This window comes from Podarcis raffonei, chromosome 16 (assembly GCF_027172205.1).
Source record: "Podarcis raffonei isolate rPodRaf1 chromosome 16, rPodRaf1.pri, whole genome shotgun sequence".
Lineage (NCBI taxonomy): Eukaryota > Metazoa > Chordata > Lepidosauria > Squamata > Lacertidae > Podarcis > Podarcis raffonei.
The window spans coordinates 5,086,015-5,111,706 of NC_070617.1; the positions used below are offsets into that span (position 1 = coordinate 5,086,015).

General features: G+C 49.4%; 1 protein-coding gene across 1 annotated transcript; it reads right to left on the reverse strand.

Annotated features, from left to right (window-relative positions):
- Positions 1-1,540: 1,540 nt before the first annotated feature.
- PLEKHO1 (pleckstrin homology domain containing O1) lies at positions 1,541-25,570 on the reverse strand. Its single transcript, XM_053369402.1, has 6 exons — positions 25,179-25,570; positions 23,985-24,131; positions 9,536-9,676; positions 7,998-8,102; positions 3,785-3,886; positions 1,541-2,587 (listed from the first exon to the last, which is right to left on the reverse strand). The coding sequence occupies exons 1-6, from the start codon at positions 25,206-25,208 to the stop codon at positions 1,805-1,807; spliced, it is 1,308 nt and encodes a 435-aa protein (XP_053225377.1). The 5' UTR covers positions 25,209-25,570; the 3' UTR covers positions 1,541-1,804.
- Between the last annotated feature and the right edge of the window lie 122 nt (positions 25,571-25,692).

The window sequence follows — 25,692 nt, forward strand, 5'->3', positions numbered from 1 at the left end:
CAGTCCCATGGCCCCTCAATCAACCTGTCCGCTGGTTTTCAGAGAGCAGAAAGGCTGTAGTTCAGTGGCAGAGCGGCTTCTGCACAAGGTCACAGGTTCAATCCCCAAAGACATCTTCAGATCGGGCTGGGAGAGAACCCTCTCTGAAATCCTGGAAAGCCACTCTTAGTGCATGTAAACAATACTCATCTAGATGGAACAATTGCCTGAAATAAAGCAGCTTCCTAGGTTCCAGAAGGGCTAAGGGAACAAGGGCACCAGGCCTGGCAGACCCTTCAAACAAGTCCTTGACTATTTGCATAGCCTTGAGCGTGGTGGCCCCAGTGAGAAAGCCCATGTAGAAGCAAACTGGGTTTGCGATCCATTGAGCAGTAGAGAGAGAGGGCCCCATGAACTGAGACCTACTCTTGAGCTCCTTCGTATCTGTTTTGCACCAGTATCACTGAAGGGAAGACAAAGCAAAGAGGAAACAAAACTCTCTGCTCTTGGAAGAGAGGAGAGAGAGGACTTGGTGTTGGTTACCAGGATTGATTGGGGCCCTTTTGCACATTGCATTTGCAAAGATACGGGCGATGAAACATATCCTTGAAGCCACGCAAGAAACTAACATCATGAGAAGGGCAGAATCTGCCTACAGGCCTCTTGCAACGTGAGAACTCTGATGAAGGATCCCAGATCTCGTGAGTCACAGCTTTTCTTGCAAACTGAGTCACGTGCTTTGCTAACTCGTGAGCTGCATTTGACTGTACAAAGCAGCTTTTAGGAAGGCTGCGTGGGATGTCCGTATGAACAGGCCAATCGGCGACATCAATGTGTGTTGTTGTTGTTTAGCATGACTCATGAATGTGTACCCAAAAACTCCATTGCCGGTCATGTAGAACTTAAAAGACCACCAGAATTCCACCAGAGAGCAAGAACAGTCAGATAAAAGTTTTCAGAACTGGGGTGCAATACAATCTGACGTTGTGCTCAAGCACAGAGCTGAATTGATTTGGTTTGGAAACATCAGGGAAACTTAGATGATTTTTCTGCATAGTTTAAGGCCACCTTTGTGGCAGGGTTTTGGGCGCAGGCCAAGGTGGGCACTGTGGGCAAAGGAACGACCGCCCAAATAGCAGAGTGGCTCGGAGTGAGAGCCCCAAGAGCAGATATTGTAGAGCGAGAGAGATCTGGATGTGGAGGGACTAGTAGCAGATTAAATCTGCTGTTTTGTGGGAAGAAACCCACATCCTGGGCCCCAAAGTCAATCTAAAACTCCAGGGATTTCTGGAGAACTGGAGAAAGCTCCTGGGATGCTCTCATTTGCTCCATCCTCTCTTTGCTCAGGTTGAGGACCTCAACAGTTTCCATTTGGAAGCCTTCTCCGGAAAGAAATTATTGTACCAGATTCTGTGCCCTGCCACCAAACTACAAAAAAAAATATTAAGCCCTCCTGCCGCAAACCTAGAATCCTTTATCCTCTTTGAAAAAGAGGCTCGATATTGTTTTAGAGCGAGAGAAAGCTGAGGAAAACGAAACCCCCCAAAATAAATTTAAAAGCATGGATACAAACTGATTTATTGGAATGTGTTTGTCTGGGGCTGGAGAAGGGGAAAGGGCGTGGGGTGATAGGGGGCAAAAGAAGGGCAGCAAATCAAACTGGTGAGAAATTAGGATTGGATGAGAACAGGCACCTCGTCAGCATCAAACACTGTAAATAATAATAGTGGTAATAAAAAGGTACATACCAACCCTTTTGACCCTCTTCCTAGCCGCCCTAACACCCTGTCCTTGCCGCCTAAGAGGGCCCAAAACGGGCCTCCATTCACATCATACTTTTCCTGTACTGGGATTGCGCGTTCTGTTTGGATTTGGGGTCTGAGAGCTGCAGTTCGAGCTGCTTGTACAGGCCCCTCAGTTCTTGCACCTCCTGCAGCACTTTCTGAGCCTGGCTCCAGTTGGATGAAGCCTCCCCAAGCAGCCGCTCCGTCTCCTGCAAGATGGCCTCCGAGTCCAACTTGGAAGAAGACGAGGAGGAGGAGGGAGAGGAGGCGATGGTGGTGGCGGCGGTGGCAGAAGCGGGGTCCTTGGCCTTCCGTTTCCCCTCGGCGTAGCCCCTCACCTCCGCCAGCAGTTCCTGGGTCTTTTCAAGTTTCAACGCAACGAGTTCCTGGATCCGGCCCAGCTGCTCTGGCCCGGCCGAGGCCAGCTGCTCCTCCAGCCCTTTCCGCAGCACCGCCCGGTGCGCCGAGGAAGAGTCCCGGCACGACAGGATCTCCTCCATGGAGGCACATTTGTTTTTCTCCAGGTGGGAGAGCTTCTTCGGAACCTGAGGGGTGTACATGGTACCCTTCTCAAAGGAGTCGGTGCGCTGAGAGAACTTGTCCCAAGACGCCACCTCCCGCCTCGGGAGGCTGTTCGTCCGGCTTTTCTCCGCGGGCTTCACGTTCTCGGAATCCGAACGCCGCCGCCCGGCCGAGAGGTGGGCCACCGATTTGTCGAGGTCCACCCGGAAGTTCTCCTCGCAGGTGCCGTTGTCTTCCGGGGAAGCGTCCTCCTCCTGGATCAAATCGAGGGTTAACATTCCGTCGGACGTTGAGGTAGATGCCTACAGAGGTCGTGGGGCAGGAAGAGAGAGAGAGAGATAAGGGCTACGTGTTTTGAGAATTATTTTGGAGCGTCGTGCCTGTAGGCATCACAAATCAACCCACGGATACAACAGTGCGGTCGCATCTTACGCAGGGGTCATGTTCCTGGGATGGCAGGTAAACACAAAAGCACATGGACACAAACCATCCCCTTGGAGACGCCCCCATCCAAGCACCCCATGTCTTCTAGAGCTGGCATGCCAAAATAACCCCTCTGCAGCAAGGCACAGAGCTTCAATGCTCTTTTTGTGCCAGGTAACCCAATACCAAGGACAGAAATGAAGAATTTGGCTCTGATCCATAGTTGCTACTTCCTATGCCCAATGAATCAGTCAACTTTTGTATGTGTATAAACAAAACAAAACATGCATGCTAATGCCATCTGACACACACACACACACACACACACACAGACACACACACACAGGGATCAAATACAAACATAAGCAGAGCCTGTTGCTGGATCAGGCCAATGGCCCATCTAGTCTAGCATCCTGTTCTCACAGTGGCCAACCAGATGCCTCAATGGGAAACCTGCAACCAAGGCCTGAACACAACCACGTCTCCCATGATTTCCCGCAATTGTCATCTGATGTGCACTTAATTTGCGCAGTTTCAGACATGTTTGAAGTCCAGCTTGTTCAAATTCTGCAAGTTAAAAGCAAGTGACACAGAGAGCTTGAAAGCTCTTTTTGCACCGGGTTTTCCTGGCATGAAAAGACTGTTTTGAGCTGTCTGCCCTGCTTGGGCAAGCCCCACTCAGTGCGCGGGCTCCGGGATGCTCTCATGAGATCACGTGGGGCCGTCTGAGTTCCCGTGAGATCTTGCGTGAGCATCTGTAACCTGGAGCCGGTGTGCTGAGCAGGGCTTGCCTGGCAAACGAGGCAGGGAGCTTGAAAGCTTTTTCCATGCTGCGTTTTGCGGGAAGCTTTTGAGCTTTCTGCCTTGCTTGGGGAGCGAGACTTGCACAATGTGCTAGTTCCAGGAATCTAGATATGCTCACACAGGGCGGTTTGAAAATCTGCCTTTTTGTGTGTGCATCAAACCCTTGAAACCAAACCCCTGCATAAGATGATATTGTACTGCACGTATATATTTCCCATGTACAGTTCTGAGTGTGCGCCGTTAATGGAAGCGGGAAATCCGCCTTAACGTACCACAGCCATCAAATGCCCCCTGGTCGGCGGCCGCCTGGAGTGCTGGATCTTGGCCCTGTCGCGAGTCGGGTGGGCAAGGTAACTCTCCTCCTCCACGGTCACCTGAAATGCAACACAAGAACACCCACCGTCAGTTTGTCACGACGACAGGCCAGCGCGGTGGATCGCGGTGAATAATTTATCCCTCTCATTTTGGCTCCCTGCAAGGGGCTGATCCGTCAGCTTAGCCTGGAACTCTGCGGCGTATTCATTACCCGCAACAATTAGCTGGAATCTCTTTCGGGGTCGAAAATGGCTTGACTGCTGCCTGGCAGAGGCTCCAGATTTTGCAGGGCTGCAAATCCTCTGGAGAGACAGGCGCTGCTCAGAAGTGTGTTGCCGGCCAACGTTCCAGGCATGAAGGTGCAAGCGCACTTTGGTCAAAGCTGCGCATCATTCTGCTAAACCTGTTGGGCCAAGGGCAGTCAGAATTTTCCAGGATTGGAGCCCATTCTGGAATGTCAGTGGATTCAAGCGCTCTGTCACCCTAGTGCAGAACATTCCCTAGCAAGCGCCATGTTCCCTTCCAGGCAGCTGTCTTGAGGGACCACATTCTAGAGGTAGACAAGGCCAGTGGGGAAACCGGACAGACACAGGAATGTAACATTTTTCTTTTCTACAGTGGGCTAGTTTCTACACACCAACACCCCTCTGTCATCCATCCATAGCCAGGGCCTTTTCAACACTGGCCCCGGCCTGGTGGAACGCTCTGTCTCATGAGACCAGGGCCCTGCAGGATCTGATTTCTTTCTGCAGGGCCTATAACACAGAGTTGTTCCGCCTGGCCTTTGGCTTGGAATCAACTCGATCCCTTCCCCTCTATCCTTTTTCCTTTCTCCTTCTGTGATGGAACTCCTATTTGGGGACTTCTTGGCTTTTTTTCTGGCCCATGCAGGACCAGTCTGGATAGTTGGCCTTGGTGAAAACTTGACGTTTTCATCCCCAAAAAGTTTTTGATTTGAGTTTCTACTGAAATGAGGCTGCATTTTGATGTTGTATTTTAATCTTGTTTTTAAGTTTTATTTTAATCAATTGTTTTATACCTGGTGTTAACCACCCTGAGCCCGGCCTTGGCTGGGGAGGGTGGGGTATAAATTATTATTATTATTATTATTATTATTATTATTATTAGGCAAGCAGACAACATGACCTGGGATCAAGGACAGGAAAAGCATTCAACAGGGGTGCAAAACAGAGCTGGCGAGGGCTGTGGCCTGGGCACAGAGGTGTACCTAGGAGTTGGTGAAACCAGTCTCCACCAGGGGCTCAAAAGCCACCTATCTGACTATGGATCATATGATGTATTTGTTTGGGGAGATCACCGCTGCTGTCGCACTGAGATCAGACACAGGAGAAGCTTCCCATCCTTCTCGCACCGTGGCACAAAGAGGTACAATTTTTCCTGCCCTTCCTCCCTGCCCTCACTCCAGACGTTTCAAGCAATTGGGTCATGTGAAATGTAGTAATTTCTAATGTGGCTACTGCAGTAAAGTGTTTTTAGCGAGGGGAGGTGGTGATACAGCTCTTTGATTAGGGCACCAGAGACCTTGGTTACACCTCTGCCTGGGAAGAGAATTTGCAAGGCTACATTTGGCCTCCAGGCCTAAGGTTCCCGACCTCAGCCAACCCCAGAGCAAACGCCAAGGGCTGGAGGTAATAGATTTAAGGACAACGATAATAATTAGCCCACTCTTAACCCTAAGGTCCGAGGGTGGGTTGTAGCAATTAAAATGCAATGTTAAAAGCAGTTTAAAATAACAATCGCAAAGTAAGGTGTGTTTTTAAAAAAAACATGCACCCTGAGTGCCAAAAGCCTGAGCAAAGAGGTACATCTTTAGCATCCTCTGGAAGGTGTACAATGAAGGTGGCGGACACACCACTGCAGGGAGGATGTTCCACAGCTTAGGGGCCACCACAGGGAAGGCCCCCATCCCCTGAGCCTCTACAACAACCTAGAGGGCGCCCCCTGCCCATCTCAGCACCCAAGAGGGTCTGTAGGGAAGGAGGCGGCCATTGTCCCATAGTTTAACAATGCACCATGTGGATCAATCTCTTCTTTAGTCTTGCTGCTCCTGATTTAGGCCAAAGGGAGTCTACTTAGTCCAGCATCCTATTCTCCCAGTGGCCGACCAGATGCCCCAGCAGGAAACCAGCAAGTGGGATCTGAGCACAAGAATAACACTCTCTCCCTCCTGGGTGTCGCAGCAACCAGCATTCAGAAGCATTGCTCCGACCCCGGGGATTATTACAGATCAAAAGGCGGAACCGCAACCCCAGCCTTTAAATAAAAGCAAGAAATTCTCACCGTGGCCGCCCCTCGGCCTTCCCCTAAATTTAGCAGCGAGGAAGCGGCACTCTCGATTCTGCCCTGCTCTGCAGATGCAGAATGAGTCACAAGCCCACAAAGGCAGAGCGATCAAAAAAGAGAGACAGATGGCCCCGGCGATATCGGAGACAGCAGACTGTAGTCTCGGTTCTTCTTTCTTCCTTCCTATTTTCTTTAAAAGGGTTCCTTAATTCAATCGCACTGTTTAAAACTCCGAGCAGAGGCAGCTCTTTATATAAGCTCACGTTACAGTGGGTGGGAGGATGGCTGGAAAGGGAAAGGGGGGCAACCGGTGGAGAAACAAAAGGGATCTTGGAGGCAGTGGAGAGGGGGAGTCTCAAAAGCTTCGCTGTGGGAGACTACAACCCGGCAGAGGCCCCTTTGTTTAGCCTGCCATAAGCGCAATGTTTTCCTCTTCCCTCCCAGTCCAGTTTCCCTTGCGTGCTGTGGTTTTGTTTGCTTTTAGATTGTGCGGAAAGGAACTCTTGTTTTGACTGTACGTTAAGCTGCTCTGGGGGCCTTTTATTTATTTATTTTTGGCTGAAAAGAAGGGTACAAATGCTCTGAATGAATGAATGAATGAATGAATACAAACGATGTCCATTTCTCATTGTTCCTGGGAGGAGGAACAATTAAGTAAGTACCGTATTTTTCCATGTTTAACTAGGTTTCCCCCCTAAAAAATAATGTCATTAAATTAGGGGGCGTCTTATACACAAATATATCTCCCCCCATTTTCTTAAATCTGAGTCCCCCCAAATAGGGGGCATCTTATACATGGGGGCGTCTTATAGACGGAAAAATACTGTAGGTACTTTTACGAGCCAAGCGACCAATAGACTATTAATCTACTCATTGCTTTGCTCATAAGGCAACTTTCAAAGGGCAACCCCTTGAACAGGTTGGGGGGCACAAGACCCACATCGTAGGAACAGACTCTGCCTTATGCAGAGTCAGGCGATTGGGGTCCACCTGGCTCAGTACTGTCAACACTGACTGGCAGCAGCTCTCCAGGGTTTTGTAAACGGGGGACATTCTGAACCCTAGGTGGAGATTCCATCAAGGATCAAACCTGGGATCTCTTACATGCATAACAGGTTCTCTGCCGCTTAGCTATGGTCCTCCGCTTAAAAATAAAGACTCTAGTCCTCATGATTCTGAACCAAAGGGTTGGTTTAAATAGGAACATGCCTTGCCCTAGGTCAGAGTATTGGCCTGTCTAGTCGTACCCAAAAAAGTAAAAAAAGAAAAAAAAAGGAGAGACATCACCTTGCCAACAAAGGTCCGTATAGTAAAAGCTCTGGTTTTCCCAGTAGTGATGTATGGAAGTGAGAGCTGGACCATAAAGAAGGCTGATCGCCGAAGAATAGATGCTTTTGAATTCTGGTGCTGGAGGAGACTCTTGAGAGTCCCATGGACTGCAAGAAGATCAAACCTCTCCATTCTTAAGGAAATCAGCCCTGAGTGCTCCCTGGAAGGACAGATTGTGAAGCCGAGGCTCCAATACTTTGGCCACCTCATGAGAAGAGAAGGCTCCCTGGAAAAGACCCTGATGTTGGGAAAGATGGAGGGCACAAGGAGAAGGGGACAACAGAGGACGAGATGGTTGGATACTGTTCTCGAAGCTACCAGCATGAGTTTGACCAAACTGCGGGAGGCAGTGGAAGACAGAAGTGCCTGGCGTGCTCTGGTCCAGGGGGTCACGAAGAGTCGGACACGACTAAATGGCTAAACAACAACAACAACAGTCCTAGCCAAGAAGATGCCTTCTGGCACCGAACCCGGGACCACCTTCATGCAAAGCAGATTCTCTGCCCATGAACACCTCATTCCCCAAAGGTTACTTGCCTCGTCCAAGATGCGGTTCTTGGCCCGAGTTATTGCAGAGTTGAGAGCGTTGATCCAGGACTCCTTTTCTTCAGGACTCACAGCCAGGAAGACAAGGTTAGGTGCCTAGGAAAGAAGGAACACGCATCAGATGCGAATGTCACGCCGTCAACAAACCCATCCTGAGGCAAAGGAAGATGGTGTCTGTCTATGTCAGACGCACCAGCGCCTAACAGCTTCTTAGTGGAAGAGAGAATCCCTAACAGTGCATGGAAATACAAAACCCGCTTACAACTCGGTTGGTTTTTTGAAGCACCCAGGTGACAGCCTAGTTCTGGAAAGCAGAGCTCCCTCCATTAGCTCTGCTACGGCAAGCCTGTTCCCTCAGGCCTCCTTTCCCCTCACCTGTCACCTGGGGGCAGCCATCCCATCAGGAGAGATGGGAAGCAGAAGGCCTTTTCCATCAGGACAACTGTTTGGAAATCTGTGCCTGAGTTTTGATTTTTCCTCTTCCCTCCTTGTTCGTTTCCACTTGTGCGCCATTCTTGTTTACTTTATAAACCTGTGCGGGCAAGGACTGTAAGGTTGTCTTTTTTTTTTATTGTAGCTAAGCCTTTCCTGGAGCCTTTTTGGCCAAGCGGGGCATGAATTCTCAAACTAAAATAAATAGTAATGCAAAACCATGGTGTCTTAGAGAGGATCACTTAAACCTAGCTTTATTACATCCCTTCCTTGTCTCCCATTACAGGAAATGCAAGCCAAGAAGACCCATTCTTCACTCGTGGCTCTATAGCTTTTGATCACTGACAAAATCCTGGTTTCCTAGGGTGCTGTTACTATCCCAGGACTGGGGAGTCTGCAAAACCTCAAGGTGTCTATGGAATCCAGTTCCCCTAACTGCTGACCACTGGCCATCCTGGCTGGTCTGGCTCCTTCAACCTTGTGGGATGGGTTACCTTACGCCTACAGGAGGTGAAGCTGCAAAAAAAATCATAATCCCCCATTGTCAACACAAACTCCCTAGCAAATCCGGAGAGGTAGAAGCAACTATTCTTATGCGTTGCTCTTTTATTGTGATTCACGCCGGATTTTTATTGGAAACTCCTTTTTACAGAAACTCCCCGGGTGGTCAGGTGAATTTTATGCTTTTTAAAACTCCTCTCCGATCGGGGATGCATCCATCTCTTCTAAGCTGGGAGCTAAATACTGCGCTGCAGCAAGTAAAACTCATTGGGGATTACTTTTAACGAACTTACGGCTTTATTTTCTGCGCCTGGCATTCTATAGTATGCTTCAGTTATTAGTCATCGTATTGTTATGGCTCTCTGTCTTGTTTTGTATGGTACTAGCTTATAGATTTTAAAATACTGGCCGCTGACTGTAATAAAGAGACTGGCTGATGATGGACCATTGGCCACCTTGGCTGGGGGCTGATGGGAGTTGGAGTCCAAGGATGCTGGAAGGACCATCCTTTTCCTGCCACATCCTGCAGCAGTGAGTTCCATAGTTTAACCAGGAGCCAGGAATCCCTCTGGGTGGGGGCGATAGGGAAGACCTACTGTGTTCCCAGGCTCCTTGGAGTGGGCGAGCGAGAACTTGCTGTAGTTCTTTTTGCTTCTGCTTTTTGATTTCCTGAGCTCTTCGCATTTCTCGTAATCGTTCAAGTCAAACACTTCCTGAATGTTTTTCTCGTCTTTTACCTGCAGGCAGGGAATAACAAACACATACACAGAGGGACACAAGTTCAGTGAGAGTCTTCCATTTGCGATTGATTGCTGGTTCTGTCTCTATACACTACAAACCCTCAACTGTTTTAACTATCCTGGCTTATGGAGCCAGCTTGGTGTAGTGGTTAAGAGCGGTAGACTCGTAATCTGGTGAACTGGGTTTGATTCCCCGCTCCTCCACATGCAGCTGCTGGGTGACCTTGGGCTAGTCACACTTCTCTGAAGTCTCTCAGCCCCACTCACCTCACAGAGTGTTTGTTGTGGGGGAGGAAGGGAAAAGGAGATTGTTAGCCACTTTGAGACTCCTTCAGGTAGTGATAAAGCGGGATATCAAATCCAAACTCCTCTTAACACAATGAAATCAGACATTGGAGGATTCTGACAGAAGCAAAATGGCCAATGTTGCCTTATTTGTCCTGTCTACGTGATGGGAATCAGCCCAGCAAATATTGATTGGCATTTGCTGCTGCTGCTTTCACTCCGCAGACAATACGTAATTGATGGTTGCTGCCACCTCACATTTAAATTGCATCCAGCATTCATGTGTCATGACGTCAGTAACTTGCGTAAATGGCATTTGTAACTTGCATAAATAATCAAGTCGATTGCGTTGCATAGGAAGAAGAATAAGTTAGCATTTGGTGGAAACCGAGATGCAGCAGAATGAAAACAGCGTTGATTGCGACGAAAGCTGATTGGAATGGGAATCACTGCCTTCTGACTTCCCCAGCCACAAAGCATTCTGGGAACTGTAGTTCCCACAGGGAGGCTAAGGCTCCTGGTCCCCACTGCAGTTCAGCAATTGACTGCACCCGTTTGGATGGCGGGTGTAAGAGGATTGCACCCTGGAGATGAAGAGGCAGAGCGACTCCTCCATCTGCTCACGGCCCTCTCTGCTCGCTAGGTGGGATCCCAGCCAAAAAGGGTTGCCAGCTTTTCAGCTTCCCACTGCAGTTGTGTCAATGCCAGACTATCCTCCACCAGGGCCAGGGCTTTTTCAGTGACGGGTCTGACCTGGTGGAATGCTCTGTCCCACAAGGCTAGGGCCCTGCAGGACTTGATCTCCTTCCGCAGGGCCTGTAAGACAGAGCTATTCCGCCTGGCCTTCAGTCTGAATTAGCCTGATCCTCTATTCCCTTTTCCCTTTCCTCTTCTGTGAAGAAACCCTTTCTGGGACCCCACATTTAAATTCTTCCCAGGTCTCCTTGCTGACCCTAGTGGGACCATCTTGGCCAGTTAGCCCTGGTGATCGTTCGATGTCTACTGACTTGGGTTCCCCCCCCCCAAAAAAAATGACCCCAGAATTTTTGAATTTTATTGATATTGATGCTGCGTTTTATGTTGTATTCTATGCGGTTTTATGCTGTTTTTAAGTCACATTTTACTCACTGGTTCACATTTGCTGTTAGCCGCCCTGAGCCCAATTTTTAAACCGGGAAGGGCGGGGTTTAAATAATTTTTTTATTTTTTATTATTAATTGGAAAGCGTTACGTTTATCTCCATAGCTGGGGAAGCCACACCTGCAGATTTCTGCAGGATACACTGTCATTGCAAAAAGTACAACCGCCAGGCCAGGTGGACAAACATTTCCTTAAAATAAATAAATAAAGTTTTCAGGTTTTACAGGTGGAAAAGCATTTCCTGGTTATTTAGAAGCAATATGGTGAAAGCACTACCACCTTTGGCAATGCCTCTCTTGGTGGCAAATCCCATAAGTTAACTATGTGTGCAGCTGCTTTTAAAAGTGCAAATGACTACTAGGTAAAGGTATAGGGACCCCTGACCATTAGGTCCAGTCCTGGCCGACTCTGGGGTTGCGGCGCTCATCTTGCTTTATTGGCCGAGGGAGCCGGCGTACAGCTTCCGGATCATGTGGCCAGCATGACTAAGCTACTTCTGGCGAACCAGAGCAGTGCACGGAAATGCTGTTTACCTTCCCGCTGGAGCGGTACCTATTTATCTACTTGTACTTTGTCGTGCTTTCGAACTGCTAGGTTGGCAGTAGCAGGGACTGAGGAACAGGAGCTCACCCCGTCGTGGGGATTTGAACCACCGACCTTCTGATCAGCAAGTCCTAGGCTCTGTGGTTTAACCCACAGCGCCACCCACGTCCCTACTAATAATAATAGTAGTAGTAGTGTTTGGGGTACTGACTGCAAATGACACCCCACTAACCAGAACGTGGGATTCATTTACTGGAGACTTCCCAATGGAACGAATGGAATTTGCAGGAGAGAAAGCGCATTCACAGGCAACTTGGGTTTGGTCCCAAAGGTTACACACCGAGGCAACATCCAGGTATAGCCAAAATTCCCTTTGGACTTGCCCCACGGCTAGCCAGCTATAAGGGAGCCAGCGAGCGGGAGGCTCAGATGTGAGAGGAAGCTAGAAACTTGAAGTGCAAAAAGAGCGTTTAAGCTATTGGTCTTGCTTCCAACTTTTGGACTTTCTGGCCAAGTCCCTCCTGGGGCAATCCTCTGAGTGGCTCACCTTTCGCCAGGGGTGCGGTAGGCAGTGGCGGACCTTGCAGGTCTCAAATTTCAGCAGCGCCTGGTGTGATACCAAAATTCGGCGCCCCTGCCTTTTGCGCCCCATTCTAAATCACAGTTGTGGCATCCCCTGCAGCTTCGCCAAGGCTCCGTGCCCAGTGTGGCCAAATCGGTTGCGCTTCCTTAAATCCGACTCTGGCGGTGGGGATGCTCCCACGAGAGGTTGCTGGGCAACCTGACTTCCTGTGAGAACTTGAGAGCTCTTATTTGTGGCTTCCACTCGCCTCTGATCCCCGCCAGCTCGCCTTCACAGAGTACGGTTGAAACTATGTTAGGGTGCCCAAACTTTTTTCAAAGAGGGCCAGATTTGATGAAGTGAACATGTGTGAGGGCCGACCAAGGTTTTTAGGATTGAAGTTGTTGAGATTTTTTTACAATTTTACCCCAAAGTTGTTGAGTTATTTTTAGGATTTTACCCCAGGACATACAGTGGTACCTCGGGTTACATACACTTCAGGTTACATATGCTTCAGGTTACATACGCTTCAGGTTACAGACTCCGCTAACCCAGAAATAGTACCTCGGGTTAAGAACTTTGCTTCGGGATGAGAACAGAAATTGCACGGCGGCAGCAGCAGGCCCCATTAGCTAAAGTGGTACCTCAGGTTAAGAACAGTTTCAGTTTAAGAACGGACCTCCGGAACGAATTAAGTTCTTAACCCGAGGTACCACTGTATACTGCCATGAGGGTTCTGGATTAAATTGATTAAACGGACTTTGGACATGCCTGCTGTATGTGGCCTGCACCTACGATTCAGGTTTACTGCATTCCTATGGACATGTACATACGGAAGATACTTCTTTGTTTTAGACCGTCCCGCACTCGGAAATATCGTGGGGCGGGGTGCCCGAAAAGCCACAAAAGCAAAATACGAAATTTAAAACGACACGGATATCTTAAATCCATCTGCGAAAGTCAGCTTTGAGGAGGCGATGAGCACGCCTACAGTTTAGCAGAAGGAAAACCAACATCGCTGCGCTATTATCTGGTGCATTTTGGAAGCGGGCAGGAACAAAAAGTCAAATGGGAGGGGGGAGGATGAGCACCGTCTATTTTTAACTGGGCCAGAATCTCTGCTGTGTGCAAGACAGGACAGCTCACTTTAAGCCGCCCGAGACCCGCAGCCAACGCAGGATTTGCGACACGTGAAATAAAACCACCGCCTTCGCTCCTAAAGCTTTTTGTCCCCGGAGAAGAGATTAGCCAAAAAGAGAATTAAACCCCGGAACAGAAGAGCATGGACCCACGGTTGGGCTTGAACCCGGCGGTCAGGCTCCCCTTTCCGTCATGCGATCCATTTCCAAACAGACACATTCGCTGCGCATGGGGGGAAAAACAACAACAGCCTACCAGCCAGATCTCAGTCTAATGCCAAGTTAGCAGCTCACTTCTCCGTGAATCTGTCTAATCCTCTATTAAAGCCTTCTAGGTTGACGTCCGTCACTGCCTGCTGCGGCAAGCAGTTCCAAAGTTTAATTCTGCGCTGCAGGAAGAAATCCACCCTGAATCTCGCAACATTCAGCTTCCTTAGATGTCCACAAGTTCTAGTGTAACGAAAGAGAAAGAGAGAGAGAGCGGGGGAAACTCTTCTCTGTCTGCTTCCTCCATGCCAGGCAGAATTTTATAAACGTGTTGGCTCTTATTTGCCTTTTCTCTAAGCTAAAAAAATCCCAAACTCTACTAACCTCTGGTAGCGTTCCTAAAGCTAGCAAGGCCCGTCTGACTAGTGGGAGGCGTCCCCAAACAAGTGTGTCCGCACCACAAGGGAACGAGTGCACCATCGCACCGCTCACAACACCCTCCAAAACCACAGGGATTTGGGAGGAAAAAACCAGCAAGGGCAGAGGCAGCTTAATGGAGCGCCATGTTCATTCCAACTAGGGAGCCGCAAATAAATGCAATTTTCTCCATTGCAGAACGGAGGGGACGGTGATATCGATTGCTGCTCACGTCAGGTTGACCTAACACAGCTCATGCTCAACTCTCGCAAATCAATTTGGGGGAAGGGGAAAGGCATGTCATGCGCGCCTCTGTGAGCACATGGGCATCTCGTCTGGGCTATCGCAGCGCAAAAATCTATGCCTGTGAGCTGGCGATCGGAGCAGTTCGTTGGGAAGCAGAGGGGAGAGAGTCCTTGGGAAAGGTTTACCACGCCTGGGGTCACGAGGAAGGGAATGGAAATTGCCAATATCGTAATGCAGTGATACCGATCGGTGGTGCGGCCGAATTTGGAATATTGTACGCCGTTCCGGTCGCCTCACCTCAGAAAGGGTACTGAAGAGCTGGAAAAGGTTCAGAAAAGGGGATGGAGAGACTTCCCTATGACAAAATGTTGCAGAGTTTGGTCATTCTTAGGATAGAGAATCGGCGAGTAAGAGGCAAAATGATAGAAGTTTATAAAATCATGCGTATCATGGAGATAGTAGACAGAGAAAAGTTTTCCACCCTCTCTCCTAACAGTGGAATTCAGGGATATCCAGTGAAGCTGAAAGTTGGAAGATTCAGGACAGATAAAAAGGACTTCTTCACACAGTTGAAACTGTGGAACTCCCTGCCACAGGAGACGGCAATGGCCACTAACTTGGATGGCTTTGGAGCAGACAAATTCACAGAGATTTCCCCAACTTATCCGCGCTCTTTCCAGATCTGTAAACAGAATATTGGAAGCTGAACCAGATACTATCGGTCCATCTTGCCGGATCTGGAGATGTCTTTGGGGATTGAACCCAGAACTACAGAGCTACAGCCCTCATAAAAAAAATAAAGTAAGATTCTAGTCCTCATGGTCATTGTTACCATCAGTCATTAACTGGCAAGCCATTCACTTGCCAGAACGGCTTGTGAATGGGCAGCCGGTTTGAACAAGAACCGAAGACGCCACCTTCTGCAGAGTCAAGACTACGGGTCCACACTGACCGGCAGTGATGCTCCAAACTTAATGCCGGGGGAGGATCTGCTAAGAGCTAGTGCATTAAGTAAGCGAATGGAACAATTTTAACGTTGGATTAAAATTTAAAGCAAAAAGCTTCTGCGTGCCTGCAGGGATCTGGCAACCTTCCGTCTTGGAGGGGTGTGTGTGTGTGTATGTGTGTGTCTGTGTCTGCTTCTGCCTCTCTGCCCCAGGAGCAGCGGAGGCCATGGCTGAAAGTGCCCCCCCCCCGCTCTTTTTCACACACATCAATAAACACAGACTTTCGCTCTCCAGGGGCATCGATCTGCGCACCTTCTCCAAGGCTTGTATCAAATGCATTTTAGCACGCTATCGGAATTAATTACAAGAGGTGAAGTCGGGTGGCGGGCAAGGATCAACGCTCTTCACCCCCCCCCAGAAAACAATAAGCAGCATTTTGAGGACATGTGAAGCTGAGGCCTAGATTTTGGGGTTGGGGTTGGGGTGGGTGCTTTTAGGACCAAAGGGAAAACAGAAACAGCCTGTCTCTCAAGTCTAGGGTCTTGGATAAAGTGGATTATGTGCCAATCCGCCACCCCCCAGCAACTAGAAGGTGGTGGTGGGTGTATAGGGGCAGTGTTGTGTAGTGGTTGGAGTGTCAGACTAGGACCTGGGAGAGACCAGGGTCCAAATCCTGCCACTCAGCCATGGAGGTCACCAGGGGTGAACTTGGGGACCAGTCCCTCCTTCTCAGCCTAGCCTCCCTCACAAGGTTGTTGTGGGAATAGGCAGAGAGAGAACTATGCCTGACACCTTGAGCTCCCTAGAGGAAAAAAGGTAGAATTGCAATCACCTATACATAAATAAATGGAATTCACCATCCTGCAAACCGGACAGAATTTGCCGTATTTGCAGTATTGCAATTGGCCGCTGGCTTAAATGGCTCTTAAGTCAGATTAGACAAATTCATTGCTTTACCAACTGCACTGGCTCCCGGTGGAGTACAGGGTCAGGTTTAAGGTGCTGGTTTTGACCTTTAAAGCCCTATGCATCCTAGGACCCACGTACCTACGGGACCGCCTCTCCTGGTATGTCCCACGGAGGACCTTAAGGTCCACAAATGACAACATTTTGGAGGTCCCAGGTCACAAGGTGGTTAGATTGGTCTCAACTAGGACCAGGGCCTTTTCAGTACTGGCCCCGACTTGGTGGAACGCTCTGTCCCAAGAGACTAGGGCCCTGCGGGACTTGACATCTTTCCGCAGGGCCTGCAAGACAGAGCTGTTCCGCCTGGCCTTTGGTCTGGACTCAGTCTGACCCTTATATTTCCTTCCCCTCATGGTTTTGATCTATGGGTTACTTTTAAAATGAGGCTGCATTTTAAATTGCGTTTTAACCTGTGTTTTAAATTGGTTTTGTCCGTCCCCCCCCCCATTATATTTTTACTGTAATTTTACTGGTGTTAGCCACCCTGAGCCAGGCTCTGGCCGGGGAGGGCGGGGTATAAATAAAATTTATTATTATTATTATTATTATTATTATTATTATTATTATTATTATTATTATTGGCAGGGAAGGAGACCTAACAATGGCTGTTAGCCCTGCTGTCTAAATGGAACTCCAAGTTCAGAGGCAGTCTACCTCTGTTGCCTTCGTTCCTTTCCCCAATGACACCCGTTGATGCTGGACTGGAGAAATATTTTATCTGATCCAGCAGGGCTCTTACATTCTTCCACTTTCCTTTCCTTCCTTTCTTTTAAGTGGGAGAGGTCAGGAATAAAAAGAGTAGATTTCTAACCCTTAGGGGTTCAAAGGTAGACTTTTACAACATTCCGGCAGTGCCTGGCATAATCTCAGATGACAAAGAATCACAGGGCTGGGAGGACCTCAAAGGCTCATCTAGTCCAACCCCGCAGGACTGCAGGAATCTTTTTGCCCAACGTGGGGTTCGAACCCACAACCCAGTGATTCAGAGGCTCTATGGACTAATCCAACCAGAAAGAGAGTTTCGTAGCAGAAGGAATTGAGCAAAAAAATCACCGACAACGTGAAGTTGCTTCGTGTGAGTGACTCATGCAGGGTCAGAGATTTTCTTAGTGCAAGGATTTGGGTTGCCTGGGCAAATAATTTCGGAAATATTTTTAGCATGGGGGACACCCAGCCTTGTTTACAGCCTGCATCCTGGGAGGATGAGAGGAAAGCTCGGAATCAGCAAAGGAGGCTGAACACCATGACTGCAGCTGGAGGGCCAGCGACAAAGAGAGATGGCCAGAGAATCGTTGACTTCTTTGGAGTTGGAAGGGGGCCAGAGGGTCATCTAGACCAACCCGCTACCACACTGAGGCCCAGGAAGCAAGGGACACCTAACACGAGGTTATCTCGCAAACCCTGGTTGGCTAGGTCCCTCCCAGCCAAGGCCTCCTGAAAGAACTTCAGGACTCAATATTCCGCCATCGATAGAAGGGGAACCTCCTCCCAGCTAAGTCTGGATCCTTCGGCTCAGACCAGTCCATCAAGAACACACAAACACCTTACGGATTTCGATTTAAGGGTACGATTTCAAAAACATGCCACTCATCATGGAAACAGAAAACCGGCTTTGCATGCAGAAGGTCCCGACTTCAGTTCCTGCAAGTCTGGGAGATACGTCCTTCCTGAAACCTTGGGAGAGCGACAGCTGCCAGCCAGTGTAGGCAGTACTAAGCTTGATGGACCAGTGGTGTTGCATTCTGTACAAGAAGGCTCTTAGAGATGCCCCCAAAATAACATCAGGTGTAAAAGATGGCAGCTCAGTTGACTGGAAGAGGACATCGGTTGCCCTGCCTTCTGGCACCACAAAACTTGACTTCCACAACTCTTAACCGCCTTACGGGACCGCCTCTCCTGGTACGCCCCGCAGAGAACCTTACGGTCCACAAACAATAATATTTTGGAGGTCCTCAAGGAGGTTAGACTGGCCTCGACCAGGGCCAGGGCCTTTTCAGCCCTGGCCCCGGTCTGGTGGAACGCTCTATCACAAGAAACCAGGGCCCTGCAGGAATTGACATCTTTCCGCAGGGCCCGCAAGACAGAGCTGTTCCACCAGGCCTTTGGTCGGGGTTCAGTCTGACCCCCTTCTTTCTATGGGACACTGTATGTAAGGGGCCTCTCTGGCTATTTCTACTGGCCCATATGGGACCAGCATGAGTGGCTGGGCCTGGTGCACTTTTAATTCCTTACCCCTACGGTTATGATTCGTGGGTTCCCACTTAATTTTATTTTAAATGTGATTCGAATTGTATTTTAAACTAATTGTTTGATTTTGTGTTTTTAATGTATTATATATTTGGTGGGATCTGCCCTGAGCCAATAAAAATTATTACTATTATTATTATTATTACAGTGGACGCTGGACGCTCGGGTTGTGAACATGATCTGTGTGGGAAGCACATTCGTAACCCACAACTGCTGCAACCCGCAGTGCCATGTCTGCGCATGTGTGGGTCGTGATTCGACGCTTCTGCTCATGCGCAAAGTGCAATTTAGTGCTTATGCGCAAGCGCAGAAACCCAAAAGTAACCTGTTCTGGTACTTCCAGGTTCGGCGCGGTGCGAAACCCGAAATCGCGAAACCCAAAGCGTCTGTAACCCACGAGGTATAACTGTATTATTATTATTATTATTATTATTATTATTATTATTATTATTATTAACCAAGCCAGATGAGGGATGGATGAGGGAGTTGGGGATGTTTAGCTCGGATAATAGGAGACTGAGAGGAGATATGACGGCTCTCTTCAAATATCAAAGCTGACACCCAGAGGATGGAGCAAGCTTGTTTTCTCCTGCTCTGAAGGGTAGAACCCGAACCAACCGATTCAAATTACAAGAAAGCAGATCCCAACAAAACACATCAGGTAACCGTTTCTGATGGCAAGAGCTGTTCGAGGGTGGAACGGACTCCCTCAGAAGGCGATGGACTCTCGTTCATCAGAAGTTTATAAGCAGAATTTGAATGCCCGTCTGCCAGGGATTCTTGAGGGGATTGCAGGGGGTTGATCTAGATCCGCGGTTCTCGACCTGTGGGTCCCCAGATGATGTTGGACTACAACTCCCATCATCCCTGAGCTCTGGCCTTGCTAGCTAGGGGTGATGGGAGTTGTAGTTCAACAGCATCTCGGGTCCCACAGGTTGAGAAAGGCTGATCTAGTTGATCCTTGGCGGTCCCTTCCAATTCTAGGATAGCAAATGATTCCCCAAAAAGAATCCTGGCAGCTGCACTTTGTGAAGGTTGCTGGGAACTGTAGCTCCATGAGGGATAAACTACAGTTCCCAGCAGTCTTTGGTGGCACCGGGGCGCCTTTAAATTGCACGGCGTGCAACGCAGCCTTAAGGCGCAGCGGATCCCGAACGAGCCCCTTCCTCCAAGCCCTTTGCCCCCACCTGCGCCCGCCTACCCATCGAGCGAGCCACCCACCCACCCTGGAGATCGGGTGTCTCCGTAACCGGATCGCCCCGTTCACTGCCTTTCTGCCTAATCACCTTTCTGCATTTCTAATGCCTTCGTTTCCTGCCACCAAAGCGCCCGGTCAGTTTCATGGTAATTAAAACGCCCGCTCTTCCAAAGGCCTGTTTCATAGAACCCTCTTCCCGCGAAAAGCCTTTGGGGGGGGGCGACTTTTCAGTTTACAGAATAAGTGAGTAAGCAGAGTCGTGAAAGAAGTTGACCAAGTTATGCTGAGAAGAGTCTGCCTTCCCTCTCCCATAATGCTGGAATTCGGGTGGGGGGGTCTAATGAGGATGATTCAGGACAGGCAAAACCAAGTCCTCCTTCAGTTGAACTGTGGAATAATAATAATAATAATAATAATAATAATAATAATAATAATAATATATTATTTAGACCCCACCCATCTGGCTGGGCTTCCCCAGCCACTCTGGGCGGCTTCCAAAAAAATATTAAAATACTGCAATACATCAAACTTTAAAAGCTTCCCTGAACAGGGCTGCCTTCAGATGTCTTCTAAAAGTCTGGTAGTTGTTTATCTCTTTGACATCTGGTGGGAGGGCGTTCCATAGGGCGGGTGCCACTACCGAGAAGGCCCTCTGCCTGGTTCCCTGTAACTTGGCTTTTTGCAGTGAGGGATCTGCCAGAAGGCCCTCGGAGCTGGACCTCAGCGTCCGGGCAGAACGATGGGGGTGGAGACGCTCCTTCATGTATACTGGGCTGAGGCCATTTAGGGCTTTCAAGGTCAGCACCAACACTTTGAATTGTGCTCGGAAATGTAGCCAATGTAGGTCTTTCAAGACCGGTGATATGTGGAACTCACTGCCACAGGATGCAGTGATGGCCACCTGCGTGGATGGCTTTAAAAGAGGAAGATTCGTGGAGGAAGGGATGGCTCTATCAGTGGCTATGCTCTGCCCCCACAACTGGAGGCAGCGATGATTCTGAATACCAGTGGCTGGGAAGCGCAGGAAGGGAATCGTTGCTGCACTCCATCTCCCAGCACAACCAATGGACAGGAGTCAGGGTCCAGAAAGATCTGAATTGCATTGCAAGGGTCCTTTCCGACTCTATGAGTCTCTATAAACGGCCTCGGCCCAGTATACCTGAAGGAGCGTCTCCACCCCCATCGTTCTGCCCGGATGCTGAGGTCCAGCTCCGAGGGCCTTCTGGCAGTTTCCTCGCTGTGAGAAGTGAGGTTGCAGGGAACCAGACAGAGGGCCTTCTCGGTAGTGGCGCCCGCCCTGTGGAACGCCCTCCCATCAGATGTCAAAGCGATAAACAACTACCTGACATTCAGAAGACATCTTAAGGCAGCCCTGTTTAGGGAAGTTTTTAATGTGTGGCATTTTAGTGTATTTTTGTTCTCTGTGGAAGCCGCCCTGAGTGGCTGGGGAAACCCAGCCAGATGGGCGCGGTACAAATAATAAATTATTATTATGATGAAGGTTGCTCGATTCCTCAGCCCTGCCTTAGGGGCAGTCCACTCTTCTGTTTGTCTTGGGAACTGAGGACAGGAAAATGCAAACCCGCTCTTTCCTTCCCTTCTCAAGATTGTGTAAAGCCAGGAATACAGTAGACATTGGCGGGATGGTGCAATGGGGTGTCCCATTAACTCCCCACCCTCCTCAAACATTTCAGGTTCCCAGGGCTCCCTGAGGAACAAATCCTATCTGACCACAAGGGTGGGGAAAGCAGATTTACAAAAACAGGTCCTCACACAGGACTAATTTCAAACCTTTGCAATCCATGTGGACTGCAGAAATCTATCTCCAGCCATGGGGACTAGGAACTCTCCCTGCTTTGAGGCGTCACCCCAGGTGACCCGGTGTCTGTTTACATCCATTCGCGGCCCCCTTCCACACTCCCTGGGTTCTTCTCTCGCTGCTATCCTGCAGACCCTAACCCCGACCTCTTAATTCTGAATGCAAGCTGATGGGGGCAGGGACCCGACCTTTTCGCACAAGTGGAAAAAGCACCATTTGCCCTGGACGATGCTACAAAAAAAAACTCCCCACACACCTCAAAGTGAAAAAAGAAGGAAGAACAAATGCATAAAAGTTAGGCTTCCTGCTGCTATGACAAACTGAGGGTCATGAAGAGTCAGGTCAGAAGGCCGGATGTGCAAAATAGGTTTAAACCACATCACCTCTTATTAGAAACGAGACCCTCATAGTCTCCAGCTGCATGCAAAGTGCTTTTTTTGTCTCTCACCACCAAGAAATTGCTGCCGTTTCCTGTCCACCTGAAAATTAGGAGCTCAGGGTGCAACTTCCAAGCAATTTCTTTGGAATAAGGACATGCACTGTGGAACTCCCTGCCTATTGATAGCAGGTCTTTTTTCCTCTTTTTTTTTTTTTTGCACACACCTGCTGAAAGCATTTTTGATTAGACAAAGAATCTAAAACAATATCCGGCCGGTGCCAGTTTTAATATGTTTTTACTCTATTGCTATTTTAACTTTTCAAAAGCTTAAACTGTTGCTAGTTCTTCTCGACAGCCTGTGAGATTTGTTTCCCCCCGCAATCGAGTGGCACATAAATTTTATGAAAGAATTTCTTTAGCCCTAGGATTTTTTTAATTTTCCGAACAGGTCACGGCGATGGTGGAAATATGAGAGCACAGGTAAGAGCGTCAGGCACATCGACGGCAATGCAGCCAAGTTAATGCTCGCTCAGGTTAATCGTCCACAAAGGATGAAGGTTTTAACAAGGCTAAGGGAGAGATTTCCACTTAGGGGGCCTGCGATGTGTCACACGACTTTGCATTTAACCTGCCCTTTGTATCACAGCCGGCCCGGCAAGCAGGAAAGGATGTTGCAGGAGGAAGCAAGCCTCAAAATTGAGATGCAAATTTTCAGGAAAGGATGGCTGACAATGCAGAACTCTACAGAAATACAGGAAGCTGTCAGACCTCTGGTCCATCTGGTTCAGTATTGTCTGCACTGACTGCCAGCAACTCTCCAGGGCCTCAGGGCCTCTCCCTACCCAGAGATGCTGCCAGCAGGGATTGAACCTAGAGCCTTCGCCACCAAACTCTGGCAAACAATGTTCCCGACACCCGGGATGGAAAACCCATAATGGCACCCATTGCTCTGACCAAGTAGCCAGGGGAGCACCATCACAGGAACACACAGCAAGTGCTGAGCTGCAAAGGCCTTCCGTTTGAATCAAAGCAAGATTCCAGTCCTCAAGAACACAAAGGAAGGACTAGCGAATAAGAAGGCAGGAACTTGCCATTCCAGAAGTCAGGCTGTCAGTCTATCTAGCCCAGTACTGCCCACACTGACAGGCAGTGGCTCTCTTCCTGGGCACTGAGTCTGGGACCTCCTTCATTTCTTCTCTAAGAAGAAAACAAGGCGGTAGTCCTCATGGATCTGAATAAAGGGCCGGTTAATGGAAGAACCTAAAAAGCCATGTATTAACAAGTGAGGCCATTGGTCCTTCTATCTCAGTATTGTCTACTCTGACTGGCAGCTCCAGGGTTTTGAGATGGGGGTCTACCTGGAGATTGAACCTGCGACTTTCTGCATGGAGGGCAAATGTTCCCGGCCTCAGCTGCGGCCCTCTCTAAGCTGTCTTACGCTGACCATCTGTGTCTATTAAGCTAAGTATTGTCTGCACTGACAGGCAGCACCTCTCCCAGGTTTCGGACCTTCCCAGCCTGACCTGGAGGTGCCGGGAATGAACCCGGGACCTTCTGCATGAAAAGGGGGTTCTGGGTCCCTCGGCCAGGAGGCCACCCGTCCCCACTCCCCAACAGCTGTGAAGACACCAAAGGGCTTTTGAACCCCTTTCCCTGCTGCCAGGGGTGCCAACCTGAATAGAACATTGGGGGGCCCAGGTAAGCCCCACATAATCGATTCCAAGACAGTGACGCATGCACACCATTTGAATGGCAATGCCCATCCACTTAGGGGGCAGCCCCCTCAAATGTTTATGGGGGGCAAAGGGATCTCAGCCCCTAGGAGTTGGGTCCTTTGCTTGCTTGCTGCTGCTGGCAAGCAAGTGACCCTCTCAACATTAATCACCTTTGACCCCACATCCTGGGAACGAGCTGCCACATTTCCCACAAGGGCCCTGGGCCTGTGTCCTTTGGGGGCAACCCTACAGCGCCTGCCGCGCTTCCACGGACTTCAAAAATTGCTGCCCCTTTTCAACTTGCAAAATCTAGGTCTCAGGCCAGGCCCCAGCCAGTGGTCTCTCCTCCTCCCTCCTCCCCCCCCCCCAATTTCCTGTTTTGGAGCTCCGGCTCTGAGGGTGGGGGGCGTGGGAAACGGTTGCCATCTCTCTCTGGGGTGGGGGAGCAGGGCTGCCCTCCAAGGAGATTCCAAGAGAGAGAGAGAGAGACCCTACCTCCTTCTCCGAGATGTACAGCTGGTCCCCTTTCAGAACCACGTAGCGGTTTTTCCAGATCTCCCGGAAAATGCCTCTGCCACAGAATTTCCGGACCCAGCCCACCTTCTCCAGCAGAGTGGGTTGTTGGTTCCCATCGTGGTGACCCTGGAAGGAGAAGCCAAAGAGAGAGAAAAAGAGAGAGAATTGGAAACTGTGATGGAATGTCTTTTATTTCAAGCCTCTCCAACCTGCATCCTTCCTTCCCGGAGACTGCAGGATAGGGCCCCTCTATCGCTGCAGAGTCCACTGGCAATCTTTTCTGAGCCGCCGTCCTCCCTTGAAAGTGTGCAGTTATTATTATTATTATTTTTAAACTAACAAAACAATCCCAATTCTAACGGTCCCTCTCTCTGTGTGTGTGTGAGAGAGAGAGATGATGATGATGCACAAATCAATAAACAATTTTTTTCCAAACCTTCTGGCACCCCACCACCACCCCACACCGCCTCCACATCCATTATGTAAGAAAACAGACTGTGTCAATCTGTTCCCCTGCCCACTCTGCGTTTCACCTTTTTTCCTTAAAAAAATAAAATAATCACCACAATTTTCGTGTTTTCCCTGCTTTCTCGCCCTTTGAAAACGCGGAGCATAACAACATAATATTAACGGACCTAATAATAATAATAATATTCGCACGAGGCCCCGTTTCTAAGAGCAAATGTGGGGCTACAGAATTGGATGTTTTCAGATGGATCTCTCCCCCCCCCCCGGCCGCCTTCCTAACCACTGTAAACAGTCTTAAATCTGGAGAATAGGCACTCTGCGTTGTTTCTGTAAGGCTGGTGGGTTTCCCTGTTGTTTCAAATACTCCCAGAATTAATGCAAAAAACCAAACGAAAACAAAACGCCACCCACCCCCAATTTTAATAATAAACACTTGGCAATCCAGCCTCTGTACCAGTTTAAAGGACCCAGCTACTGGGGGCTACTGGGGAGAGATAGGAGGCAATTGAATTGTTGGAGGAAGGGGGCCGAATCGAAGGGCATCGAGACGATATTTACAACAACAGCAACAAAATAATAATCCAGAAAAAACGCTCTGACACCCCAGCTTCCCCACTCCCACCGCGCGCCCCTCCAATCTCACAGAAACTGGACAATGACCCTTCTGCTTTCGGGGGGTCTTCAGAAAGCGGGCTTCAAACTCACCCGCTTGGTAGAATTGGTTTTTTTCATCATTCCTCGGGGGGGTGGCCGTCAGGAAAAAGGGGGTGGGGGAGGAAGAGGGGTGGGGGGAGGAGAAGAAAGAAAGAAAGGAGAGGGAGAGAGGAAAAATCAGAATCGAAGCTGGTCTCCTGGAGACGAGCAAGCGGCTGAAGGCTTGGGCTGGCTGTTTCGCAGGAGGGGGGAAAAATAAATGGCTCTCCCCCCCTTTTTTTCCTCCCTCCCTCCCTCTTTATTTCCTGGTTGCCTTCCTCCTTCCTCCCTCCTGCTCCTCTTTCTTCTCAGAGGGAGCGCAAGAGACCTCCGGTGGCATGGACCTCTTTGCGATGCGCGCACATCCCTACTGAGAGAGAGAGAGAGAGGCGCCCCCTCCCTCCCTCTCTCCCTCCCTCCCTCCCTCTTTGCCTCGCCTGCTCCTTCCTTCCTCCTCCCTCCTCCTCCCCCCTTTGTCTCCTGTGGGCAGGCGCTGGGAGAAAGGGGTGAGTCGGGGCTCCACAGC

Bases quoted from the DNA above. Each gene is read 5' to 3' on its own strand.
- PLEKHO1 (XM_053369402.1), bottom strand. From the start codon at position 25,208: ATGATGAAAAAAACCAATTCTACCAAGCGG. The intron at 24,132-25,178 runs GTGAGTTTGAAG...TTCTCCTTCCAG, and splicing joins AAACCAATTCTACCAAGCGG to GGTCACCACGATGGGAACCA. The intron at 2,588-3,784 runs GTACGTTAAGGC...CGACCTCTGTAG, and splicing joins GGGGGCATTTGATGGCTGTG to GCATCTACCTCAACGTCCGA.